Source organism: Pseudophryne corroboree, chromosome 2 (genome assembly GCF_028390025.1).
Source record: "Pseudophryne corroboree isolate aPseCor3 chromosome 2, aPseCor3.hap2, whole genome shotgun sequence".
Classification (NCBI taxonomy): Eukaryota; Metazoa; Chordata; class Amphibia; order Anura; family Myobatrachidae; genus Pseudophryne; species Pseudophryne corroboree.
In genome coordinates, this window is record NC_086445.1 from 623,593,230 (window position 1) to 623,605,914 (window position 12,685).

Consider the following 12,685-nt stretch of genomic DNA (forward strand, 5'->3'; position numbering starts at 1 on the left):
TGGGTGTTGATAAAGGATCAAGTCTGGAACCCAGAGATAGATTAGTTACTAAAATCATCGATTGGAGATAAATCCAAAGTTGAATGAACATTTTTAGCCCTGTTAAAAGAAAAACCCTTTTCTACCACTTAGCAATAAAATACATACATACATATTTACAGTAAGCATTCTAAGGGCGGAATTCAAATATTATTCCCGCCGGCAGCCAATAGATGGCGTCGAACAGAGCTATTGTAATGTAGCTCTGTACGGGAGCGATCAACTGCCGACGTCTACATTTCAGCTAGCACCTGCCAAAGGGGGAGAGCTGAAATGTGTGAAAAGTGATCCACTTCTTTCAGATCGCGCCCATCAGTGTAGTCGGGTTCAGCTGCTTTACGTGGCTAAACCCGACACTTATGGGCGAGATTAGCTTGACAGGGGACAGCAATTGTATTTCGTCTCCTCCCCAATCTCCTGTCACTTTAGACGGGAGATCGGGGCGATAACATTTGAATTTTCCCCTGAAAAGCTTATTTTTTCCTTTCTGCTCCAGATACATCAATAAGTAAAAAAAAAAAAGAAAAATTACTGTATGTCAAAATAGGCTTCAGCTCTTTGCAATAGTTCACTACAACATTACATTTACATATGGCATCCATAGTACACTTTATAAACCACCATAAAATAAAATGTGCAAATGAAAAAATAGTTTAACACACTCTGAAATAACAAATACCTACTGTAACTCCGAGCTCCTAACAAACCTAGTTAACTCCCCAACACTACTCTCTACATCACTACTACTATGTAGTGAGATGGAAAAGTCAGACAGTAGGTTAAGTACAAAATGTCTGCATTCAACAAAGGCCTCTAGCACTGATGATATTAAATGTGATTGCAAACAGCAGTGATATCCAACATATCTAATCAAGTTTCACCTTACTGTAAAATGATCTTTGTGATAAGGAACAGAAAATAGAACATGACAACTTGTCATGACTAATGCATTCCACATAGTGTATACAGCTAAACACTTCCCTATACGAATCTTAGAATTGATCTACACATCTTAAAAAGGCCCCATGTTACTTGTGGGCCATGGATTCCACTGTCCAATGAACACCCACAAACAGACATGTAAAAAATTCAGGATGGGATACTTGGATGGTTTGAGATGGATTAAAAACAAAACAAACAAAAAAACATTGCAGCCTAAAAAGTCCCACATACAGATTATGGATGAAGTCTACAAAATGTGATTCATCTGCTTCTAAAAAAGCAACCACCTAAACTCCTTGAACCAAAACTCTTGCCATGGAACACTGATTTTAGCACTCAGTTGTTCAGTTAACATCTCACCTTTGCACCAATTGCACAATGCTCTGTGTGTTCATGAAGAAAACCTCACGTTCAGATTTACGGTTCAATGTAGCTGCGTGACTGTCCAGTATATTTGCAATCTGAGCAACAAATAGAAAAATAATTACTATTTTGAGAGCCCAGAACTCAGCCTAATGATACACATGTACAACGCACTTGTTGTGAATGATCAACACATGTAACCTCATTAGTATAGAGATAAGATGTGTAAATAATGAAGAAACATGAAATACCATCTTTATTTATTATGGTTTAAAAGGCAGATTAGTTGTGAGCAACTTAATATGGATAAATATATTTAAGGTCAATATTAACAGTTGTCTAATTATATATTTCTACTAAGGACCATACAGAGGATAAGCGGTCATCAATTTCATCATCAGCATAGGAAAGGGTTCTTTACTTTAACAGTAGTGAAGCTATGGTACTGAAATATGGAGTGGATGCCTTTGTTACAAGTAATGGTAACTAGAACTGATGGTATAAGTAATGGCTGCTATATTTAGTAGAGGACATCACAATTGTGATTTATCTAGAAATTTCATATATGATTGCCATGTTTAGGAACCTAAAAAATGTGGCCACATGTCCCCCACCATGTGGCTAAATTATCAACTGCACTACTGTGGGGTGAGGAGATCTGTTGTGCTTTACTCTGGGTCAAAATAATCAGAATTTAAGGATTATGGGCCTATGTCCTATTTCAATCTGATTCTATTGTCGCCGATGATATGACCGTAGTGGTTCTTATTAGAAACGGTGATAAGGTGTATCGGGACGAAGTTGACCATTTTATAAAATGGAGTGATGCCAATTACCTATTTTTACATTCGAAAAATAACCCAAAGAGACCATTATCAATTTTAGAAGATCGGCAAGACCAAACTTGCAATTCTTAACTATAAATAACTTGTTGGTAGAGAGGGTAACTCATTTCTCATTGGGCCTAATCCAGCTTGGATCGCTATTAAGACAGAAATTGTGATTTTCTCAATCCTGCTTCTGCTAACAATCGCATGTGAAGAGCCGCCCAGAAAGGTAAAAACTGTCCACCGATGCATACGCGGAAATCAAGTACCATCGACAATTGTGGTTGACCCAGGGCTACTTAGAATAATGAGAATGCAATCACACCAGCGCCATGTTTTTAGTCGCAATATATTGCAACTGACAACCTATACATGCCCCGAAAACAGCCATGATCCGCCTGCGTTTTTCCAACCACTCCCCACAAACGTCATGTTAACACCCATGAACGGTCTTTTCCTGTTGATCAAATTGCGAACGCAATGTGTTTGCAGCGCATGCGCAGTCTGATGATAATCAACTGATTTGCGATTTTGTCACTTTGGCTAAAAAGGCACAATAGCACTTATATTTCCTTAGGAAATTACAGGTGATAAATCTATCGACAAGTAACTTGGGGGCAGATGTATTAACCTGGAGAAGGCATAAGGAAGTGATAAACCAGTGATATGTGCAAGGTGATAAAGGCACCAGCCTATCAGCTCCAATATGTACATTAGCAGTTAGGATCTGATTGGCTGGTGCATTTATCACCTTGCACATGTCACTGGTTTATCACTTCCTTATGCCTTCTCCAGGTTAATATATCTGCCCCTTGGTGAAGGTTTTGTGCTGTGTTATTGAAAGTGTGTTGACATATTGCATACAAGTTTGATTTGGGAACAGCGCTAAAAGTAGATTGTAAGCTTTTGTGAGGGGTTGTGAGATCATCAGAATACGTTACTGGGTGCTGATCAGCCCTCTAAATTTATGTTAAATGTTTCCTAAGAAAAGAGCACTGTTACAGATGAAATCATCCAACCACCATGTGTTCTCTTTACTGCCTTTAACATGACTGTATTAAACCATGAACATTATGGTTTAAAAAAATTTTTTTTTACCATCAATCACTGCTAGAATGAATCAGAACAGCTGTAAATTTGTATTGTCTCGAGGCTGTGGGAGTTCGGTCATACTGTATATTTTTGTTGTTTTTTTACAATGACAAGGCATTTCAGTTAAGCTCAATGCAATTCAATAATAACTGTGTACCTATGTATTAAGACCAATGCTGGATGATGATAAAGAAAATAAAACAAATCTGTAGTTTGGTTTATTCCTGGAATACAGAACTGTCAGGTTGCATAAGTTAGAACATACCATGAGACAGTATATATAGAGCACTGTAAAAATAGAGATTGTAACAAACATTACAAGATATTTTTATATACACAACTTTACCTGTTGGCTTGGAAACTGGCACAACACAGAAGTGATGTTGCTGGCATATTGTGCCATCTCTTTCTTGATCGATTTCTCCACATTTAGTGGAATACGCCCTGATACACTTGTCATAATGTCCTGAAGCTCCAGCAAAGGAAGAGATGGATCTCGGAGGGTTTTCATCAGTCTTTCCACATAATCTTTTAGCTGCCAAAAGTACAATAGAATTATTTTTGTTATGTTTCTAATGTGTAAGAACTGCATAATGATCTGAGAACATGCATTTGCATTTTCAACATTTCCATGTCACAGATATGTAGGGGTAAATGTAATAGGGTCAGAGTTGCCGGAGGTGCGGGACTTCGGGCAAGAATGCCCATATTTTTAAAGCGGCAATCATTTACAAAGCAAATCCAGGTTGTTTTTGCCTTGTAAATGATTGCCACTTTAAAAATATGGGCATTGTTGTTAAAGTCCCAAACCTCCGGCAACTTGGACCCCATTACATTAACCAAGTGTCCAGTCATTTCCAATTTTACTTTCAGAGATATGATTTTTCATTTTTGCAAGTGTATAAAAGGCTGGTTACCTTGCTGCTGAAGTAAGGCTCTGGAAAACAATATCCATTCATGACATTTACCAGGTTATCTAGAACATAGTGAAAAACCCGATGCAGCTTCTCTCCATGCAGGGCAGTGCTGTGTATCAGAGGCAAACATCCTGTGTGGAGGTCAGCCTTTAAATAGTTAACAGGGATACCGTATTAGCACAAAGGTACATTTATTTATTTTATTTTTCTGTTGATAACATCTTTATTTGAAGCAGCAATTAAAAAATAAGCAGTGTATGTAGGAGAAAGAATAATAGTACAAGCTTTGTACTATCACATCATTCATTTGTATCAGAACATAGCGGCAGACAAAAGATTAACATTTAACATGATTTAAATAAAAATAAAAAAAAAGAGTTGATCCTAAAGCCAAAAGGGATTATTCTTTTGTTAAAATATTAACATGCCATATCTTTACATCTGTGCTTTAAGGGCCCTACACACTGGGTGATGTTAACGATTTTATCGATAAACAATATGATCGATGGTCAATTTTTTCGCCAACGATTTTTGCCTACACACTGGACGACATCGATGGGCAATTTGGATGATATGAGAGTACATACAACTATATCGTCCAAATTGACTTGATTCCACAATGAACGATCGCGGGGCCGTGCACTGTTCATCGTTGATGCATACATACTGACCGATATGAAAGATTTATTGGTCATTTTTTAACAATATCGTTCATATCTTTCATCGATATCGCCAAGTGTGTAGGGCCCATTACAGTAGCAGGTTACCCACGTGAACAGCACTAGTCAGATGTTTTTATTTTACTTTTAGAAGTTGATATTAAAAAGTTGTTGTTTTTTAAACAAAATACATTCATTCACAAAATATCGTAGCCATATGAGAGTGATATTATTATAATTAGTAAGCAGCCACTAATTTTGTTATTTTATAAATAATTACTGGGTTTATTTATTATTATTTTTTTTTTAGAGAAGAATGAAATGATCTCTGCGACTGGCATGCACAGAAGTAGCTACTTAGCAATACAGGAGAGTTTGTAGATGATTCACTAGGACCATAAGGGTTTTGTTGATGTTAAGCCTCATTACCATAATATCTTACCTGCTGCACCCTGCTCGGATCATCTAGTTGAAGCTTAGCAATTATACAACCAGGCTCCAGAACAGCCCCTGGGCGCTTCACGTAATGAATACATCCTGACTCCATGGCTGTTAGGGTCATCACCATCTTCATCACCTAAAAAAAATATTATGTGATTATTTTGAACAGAATGCAGCAAAGTAGAGTACAGCTAATGCTCACAGGTCTGTACTATGCAGTGTAAGGACAGAAGTGAAGAGAAGAGCAAATCATGTGTGTGTGCTCTACAGGTTTAGGAGACTGTGGGGTATATGCAATTGCGGTCGAATTGCCGCAAATGTCGAAAAACGGGGCATTTTCGACACAAAAAAAAATATTCGACAATGCAATACAGTACTTTTCGACAAAAAAGCGGACTTTTCAGATTCGACTTTTTAAAATTCGACAGTTGTCAAATTCGACATGTCTGCAATGGTAAAAATGCGGCTTTTCGACAAAAGTATATTCAATTGAAGAATGTCGATTCGACAACAGTGCTTTTCGACAGTAATTTCGTCAATTTCATTCCGCCTCACTTTGCTGGCGGAATCTAATAAAAATTTTTAAAAACATGGTTTTTTTTGTGTTTTTTTTTTTATTGCTAATAGCATATCTATTTATATTAGAAGGGATTAGGCACTTGGTTTGTCTATTAGGACACACAACTATTATTTATATATTTTTTAAAATAATATTTTTTTTTAACTGACTAAAATAGAGAGAGCATGGTTTTCAGTGGGAAGGGGTGGGAATGGGTTAAAATCCTGGAAAAAAAATGCGTGGGGTCCCCCCTCCTAAGCATAACCAGCCTCGGGTTCTTTGAGCCGGTCCTGGTTGTAAAAAATACGGGGGGGAAATGGACAGGGGATCCCCCGTATTTTTAGATCCAGCACCGGGCTCTGCGTCCGGTCCTGGTGCAAAAAATACGGGGGACAAAAAGCGTAGGGGTCGCCCGTATTTTTTACACTAGCACCGTGCTCCACTAGCTGGAGAGATAATGCCACAGTCGGGGGACACTTTTATACCGGTCCCTGCGGCCGTGGCATTAAATCCCCAACTCGTCACCCCTGGCCGGGGTACCCTGGAGGAGTGGGGACCCCTTAAATCAAGGGGTCCCCCCCTCCAGCCACCCAAGGGCCAGGGGTGAAGCCCGAGGCTGCCCCCCCCATACATGGGCTGCGGATGGGGGGCTGATAGCCTTGTGTAAAATCAAAGAAAATTGTTTTTTTGCAGAAGAACTACAAGTCCTAGCAAGCCTCCCCGCAAGCTGGTACTTGGAGAACCACAAGTACCAGCATGCGGGGGGGAAACGGGCCCGCTGGTGCCTGTAGTTCTACTGCAAAAAAAATACCTAAATAAAAACAGGACACGCATACCGTGAAAGTAAAACTTTATTACATACATGCCGACACACACATACTTACCTATGTTCACACGCCGACCTCTGTCCACTTCTCCAAGTAGAATCCGAGGTACCTGAAAATAAAATTATACTCACCTAAATCCAGTGTGTCCTGTTCTTTTTTTGTAATCCACGTACTTGGCAAAAAAACAAACCGCATACCCGAACCACGCACTGAAAGGCCTTTCCCCGAATGCTGAGACCCCCCGTGACTCCTGTCACAGAGGGTCCCTTCAGCCAATCAGGGAACGCGACGTGGCGCTCCCTGATTGGCTGAAGGGACCCTCTGTGACAGGAGGCTGGTTATGCTTAAGAGGGGGGACCCCACGCAATTTTTTGGGGGGGTTTTAACCATTTTTGTGCCGTCCGAAAAGTCGAATCCAGGACGCACTTATCCATCAATTGGTCCGTTTTTCGACAGCGGGACTGTCTAATCCGTTTTTAATTGAATATGTTGAATTCCGGCACCCACCGGCCGGGATTCGACGGTCGACTTGTGTCGAATTTAAAAACGGGCGAAAAAAAGCCGCAATTCGCCCGGAACTGCATATACCCCTATGCGTTCCAGTTGATAACAGTAGCATATATGTCTGGTTTACGCCAGGCACGCATCACAGACCTTTACATCCCACTTGCGCCCATGTTGTAAACAATTTATTTTATTTGCAAAAAATGCATTTTAGAAAAGGCATAATTTAACAAAAATCCCTGTAATACAGCAGAAACTCCTCCCTCTCTCATGCCCACAAAAAGTTTTGCTTAAAACACACTTACAAAATTTTTTTATTTGGTTAATTACATGATAAAATGTGTATTTTTCTGTATTACTGTGCAGGATCCTATTTCTGTACCATCATTACTGTGATTTGTAGCAGTGTTTCGGTTCTTTCTTCCAATGCAAAGTGAATCCTGATTTCTCGTTCCGAGCCCTATGCCCATGCTGCTAATAGGATTACTACTTGTATATAGACCTTATATTCTCCTGATGTAATTAGAACACATATATCCTTTCAAAAATGGAAAGCAGGATAAATGTTCAAAATAGCAATAATCATTGCTCTGCCATACCTCTATCTCGGCGTAGCACTGTCCTGCAAAGACATGACCTCCATCCTCCACTACATACTGTATCAGCTTGCCAGCAGAAGGAGAGCGCAAGATTGAGGGATCATTTTCCTTTTCAAAAACGCAGGTTTTATTTCCAATAGTGACACGGTACCTGTAAAAAAATAAATACATAAATAAAATACATTAGAACAGTGGTTCTCAAACGGTGTGCCTAGGTACCCTGGGGTGCCTTGGGACACTTGCAGGGGTGCCCTGGGTTGGCGGTCCATAACCAATTCAAATTATTTAATGTCAATCACTGGCATATCTATAATGGGTGCAGTGTGCGCGGTGCACACGGGCACTTGAGTCCATAGGTGGCCCACACCGCACGTGCTGCACCCATTTTTTTTTAATACTCACCCCTTTGGTGTCCCGTGCCGAGGAGCAAGGAAAATCCATGTTAAAATGCAGAGTTTGCTTTTTAACACTTGGGAAAACCCATTGGATTCCATAATTTATGTGGAATCATAGGGTTTATGTGCATTAACCACTGGTTTACTGCATGGGAAATTGGCTAATTAATTGAATAGGTATTCCCAGCGAAGTGCAATCAAATAATTGAATTCCCCATAATCTCTCTCTTTTCTCTTCCAGTCTGCCTCTCCAAGCTTAAGGAAGTGCAAGTGTTAGATCTGCATATGGTCATAGGTAACATTGGCAGTAGAAAATGTTATTAACTAAATGGGCAAACACACAACTCATAATCAGCCCCAGAGAGTCTGGCCAAACCACTTAGAAATACAGATCTGCACAATTCTGGATTTACATTCTGTTTTCCAGCTAATTGCCAAAAATACAAACATTCACATTTACACTGTGAACAGTCTCAAACCCAGTACGCAGGGCACCCCAACGGTCCAGCTTTTAGGTATACCCATGGCTCAGCACAGATGGTTAAATCAAATTGTCTGAGGTGCTAATTAAGTCACCTGTGGCCAAGCATGTATACACTTAAAACCTGTGCTGTTGGGGTGCCTTGAAGACCGCGTTTCAGAACATCTGGCCAACTGTATACTGTCATTTGAAACAGAAACAACAATCACAAATTCAAAAACTATCAATCACATTGGGGTTCAAAACCATTTAGAACTAAACTTGTTCCTACTTCTCTGAAAAGTAAAACTAGATATGGGTCAACGTGCAAACAAATTTCTTAACACAGGAGGGTGCTGCTGGGGATGTTTGGCGGTCATACAATTTCCTACACAGAATACTATAATGAGAAATAAACCAAAAATACATAAACTTAAAGAACTACCCCCCCCCTTCCCCCAAAAAATGGAATAAAAGATATTTTGCTGATTTGATTGATTCCATTTATTAATATTTTAAAGGGGTCATTATATTTACTATTATACAGAATGGGTCATAGATTACATTTCTTATATGCAAGGTGGGCACAATCACTTTTTTGTACTGGTACCAAATGGCCAGGTGTCCCAGGAGAGGGTCACAGGTACTTAGCGATGTACGTCCAAATAGAATTTTTATCAAATCCACCCCCAAAATTTTAGGATGATTACGTGGTAGAGAGTCTACAAGTCGCAAAATGCTGGGAAGGAGGGGAAGGGGGGAGGGGGTAGGGGGTAGGAAGAAGGCTTCACTTTGGACAAAAGATGATTGAAGCAGTATTCAAAATAATAGAGTCAAAGTGTTGAGCCCCAATAATCCTACTGCAAACAGGTCCAAGGATGAAAAGTATAAACACGGATTATTAGGGGGACCCGTGCCCTGAATTTGAACCATCGTAATAGGGACCCACCAGGTGAGGTCACCCGGTCACGGTTGGTGGGCTCATATATTTGTGGCCAAAAATTATGCTAAGCACCTCAGTTTTGCTCTATGTAAGATTGCAGAGTCTATTATAATTATTCTAATTAGCAGTGCTTAGGACCTTATTCAGCACTGATCGCAAATGTACAAAAATTGTGAATGGGCGACTTTCTCACACATGAACTGCGGCCACACAGCACGCGCATGTACAGTCACAGTGCGATTGCATCCCGGAAGGATGCGATCACACTGTGATTGACAGCGGTGGGCATTGGAAAGGCGGTGACGTGGACAGTTGCCCGGACCGTTTTAGGAGCAGTCGCGTGACATCATGGTGGTCTGACTGCATATGCAGGAGGTCAACCCTAATTTTAGACTCAGCGTTACGATTGCAATAGATTTGCGACTGCATCGCTGTCCACCGATAAGCATGCTGGGCGGCCCCCAGCAAGCGATTCTAGGCAGTTGCTGTTTTGCATTTTTAGCAAAACTGTAACTGATGCTGAACAAGGTCCTTAGTACTACAGAGTGTGCTTCTGCATTTTCTTTTTTTTCTGTGAAGTATAAAGAGTTACCTGTCAATTTCTTCTTTAATATATGTAGTATAGCTGCTGCCATCATAGGACAGGAGTAGGCCGCCATCGCTCAGTCTGTGCAAATCCACTTCCACATAGGAGCTGTTCATTATCACTACATATGAATTCGGTGACTGACGCGTCACCTGGATTTACAAAGGAAGAGGTTATGTGTAAGATGAAGACAATTCCTTCAACGCATGTTCTACAACATGATCCTAAAGTTAACAATATGACAAGATGGAAAAAGTTGCCAGAATCCCACTATATGAGGTTTTTTTTTCCTGCCTTCATAACGTTAAACTTCCACTAACATTATTCTTCAAAATGAATCATAGATCACCACGCCTTGATACTGGAAATGGCAACAAATCTAGTAATTTAATAATTTACAGCCAGCAATCAGATTGTGGCAGCACAGTCCAAAATTCAAATAGGGGAAACTACACCAACTGCCACCCCAAACGCTGCCAAATATTGCCATCCAGGACTCACTGGTAGCTGGCGTGGCTCATCTACTTGAATTCTGGACTGTGCAGCCCAATTCCAGCAATTTCTAACCATAATAAATTAAGGTTATGTTATCACAGATGATATCAGTGTAACAAAGAACAAAATAATAAAATATGCTTGCTTTTGCTCTTGACCTCTCTAGTGGCCCAAACACACGGTGAGATTTGGGCTATGCCCGATTCTCACTATGCGACAGGGGCCAGGTCGGCACATAGTCAGTATCGCAAGCACACTCATTATGTGCTTGCGATACTGACTATGTGCGATTTTGGTTAAGTGTCAATTTTGACTATCTCTTCTATAGAGATAGTCAAAATTGCCTTGCCTGCACAGTCTATCTATTTTTGCGATGCCGACGGCGCGGGACCGCGCATCGGCATCGAATCGGGATCGCAAGGTGACTTTCACCTTGCGATCTGCACTAACTTTTCTTACAATTTTGACTATATAGTCAAAATTGTAAGAAAAATCTCACCGTGTGTGTACACATTCAGCCCTAATTACTGGGCAGGCACAGTATTCTACCACACACCCATCTTACCCACTTCTGGCTAATGCTGGATTTGTTTACTTTTGTTTTCAATTTTCTTTACAGAACACAACCAGAATTAATGGTGTGTATAAAATGTATACACACACATTTCTATACATAGAATAAGGTTTATTTTACAACTGTATGCATTTTATGTCAATATAATACTTTACCATAAATTGTACGTGCCTAATTTAACTAACTTGTACAAGACTTTTGACCCATTATTCATTATAGAGAACTTGGAGGTGGCATTACAGAACTGGTATAACCAGCCACGGACATTAAAATAAGAATTTACTCACACGTAATTCTATTTCTTGTAGTCCGTAGTGGATGCTGGGAACTCCGTAAGGACCATGGGGAATAGACGGGCTCCGCAGGAGACTGGGCACTCTAAAAGAAAGATTAGGTACTATCTGGTGTGCACTGGCTCCTCCCTCTATGCCCCTCCTCCAGACCTCAGTTAAGGAAACTGTGCCCGGAAGAGCTGACAGAACAAGTAAAGGATTTGGAATCCAGGGTAAGACTCATACCAGCCACACCAATCACACTGTACAACTTGTGATAACCTTACCCAGTTAACAGTATGAACAACAACTGAGCCTCACTAAACGGATGGCTCATAACAATAACCCTTAGTTAAGCAATAACTATATACACGTATTGCAGAGAGTCCGGACTTGGGACGGGCGCCCAGCATCCACTACGGACTACGAGAAATAGAATTACCGGTGAGTAAATTCTTATTTTCTCTGACGTCCTAGTGGATGCTGGGAACTTCGTAAGGACCATGGGGATTACACCAAAGCTCCCAAACGGACGGGAGAGTGCGGATGACTCTGCAGCACCGAATGAGCAAACTCAAGGTTCTCCTCAGCCAGGGTATCAAACTTGTAAAATTTAGCAAATGTGTTTGAACCCGACCAAGTAGCAGCTCGGCAAAGCTGTAAAGCCGAGACCCCTCGGGCAGCCGCCCAAGAAGAGCCCACCTTCCTTGTGGAATGGGCTTTTACTGATTTAGGATGCGGCAGTCCAGCCGCAGAATGTGCCAGCTGAATCGTGCAACAGATCCAGCGAGCAACAGTCCGCTTTGAAGCAGGAGCACCCAGCTTGTTGGGTGCATGCAGGATAAATAGCGAGTCAGTTTTTCTGACTCCAGCCGTCCTGGAAACATAAATTTTCAAAGCCCGGACTACGTCCAGCAACTTGGAATCCTCCAAGTCCCGAGTAGCCGCAGGCACCACAATAGGTTGGTTCAAATGAAACGCTGATACCACCTTTGGGAGAAAGTGGGGATGAGTCCTCAATTCTGCCCTGTCCATATGGAAGATCAGATATGGGCTTTTACATGACAAAGCCGCCAATTCTGACACACGCCTAGCCGAAGCCAAGGCCAACAGCATGACCACCTTCCACGTGAGACACTTCAGCTTCACGGTCTTAAGTGGCTCAAACCAGTGTGATTTCAGGAAATCCAA

At 40.9% G+C, this 12,685-nt stretch overlaps 1 protein-coding gene across 1 annotated transcript in view; it reads right to left on the minus strand.

The window, feature by feature from the left end:
• ACACA (acetyl-CoA carboxylase alpha) overlaps window positions 1–12,685 on the minus strand; it is an 848,870-nt gene that overhangs the window by 607,469 nt on the left and 228,716 nt on the right. Inside the window, exons 13-18 of the mRNA XM_063951842.1 lie at window positions 10,160–10,305; window positions 7,770–7,920; window positions 5,282–5,416; window positions 4,181–4,327; window positions 3,610–3,798; window positions 1,342–1,442 (exon numbers count right to left, since the gene is read on the minus strand). Coding sequence (XP_063807912.1) covers window positions 1,342–1,442; window positions 3,610–3,798; window positions 4,181–4,327; window positions 5,282–5,416; window positions 7,770–7,920; window positions 10,160–10,305 — 869 coding nt within the window. The remainder of the gene's footprint in view (window positions 1–1,341; window positions 1,443–3,609; window positions 3,799–4,180; window positions 4,328–5,281; window positions 5,417–7,769; window positions 7,921–10,159; window positions 10,306–12,685) is intronic.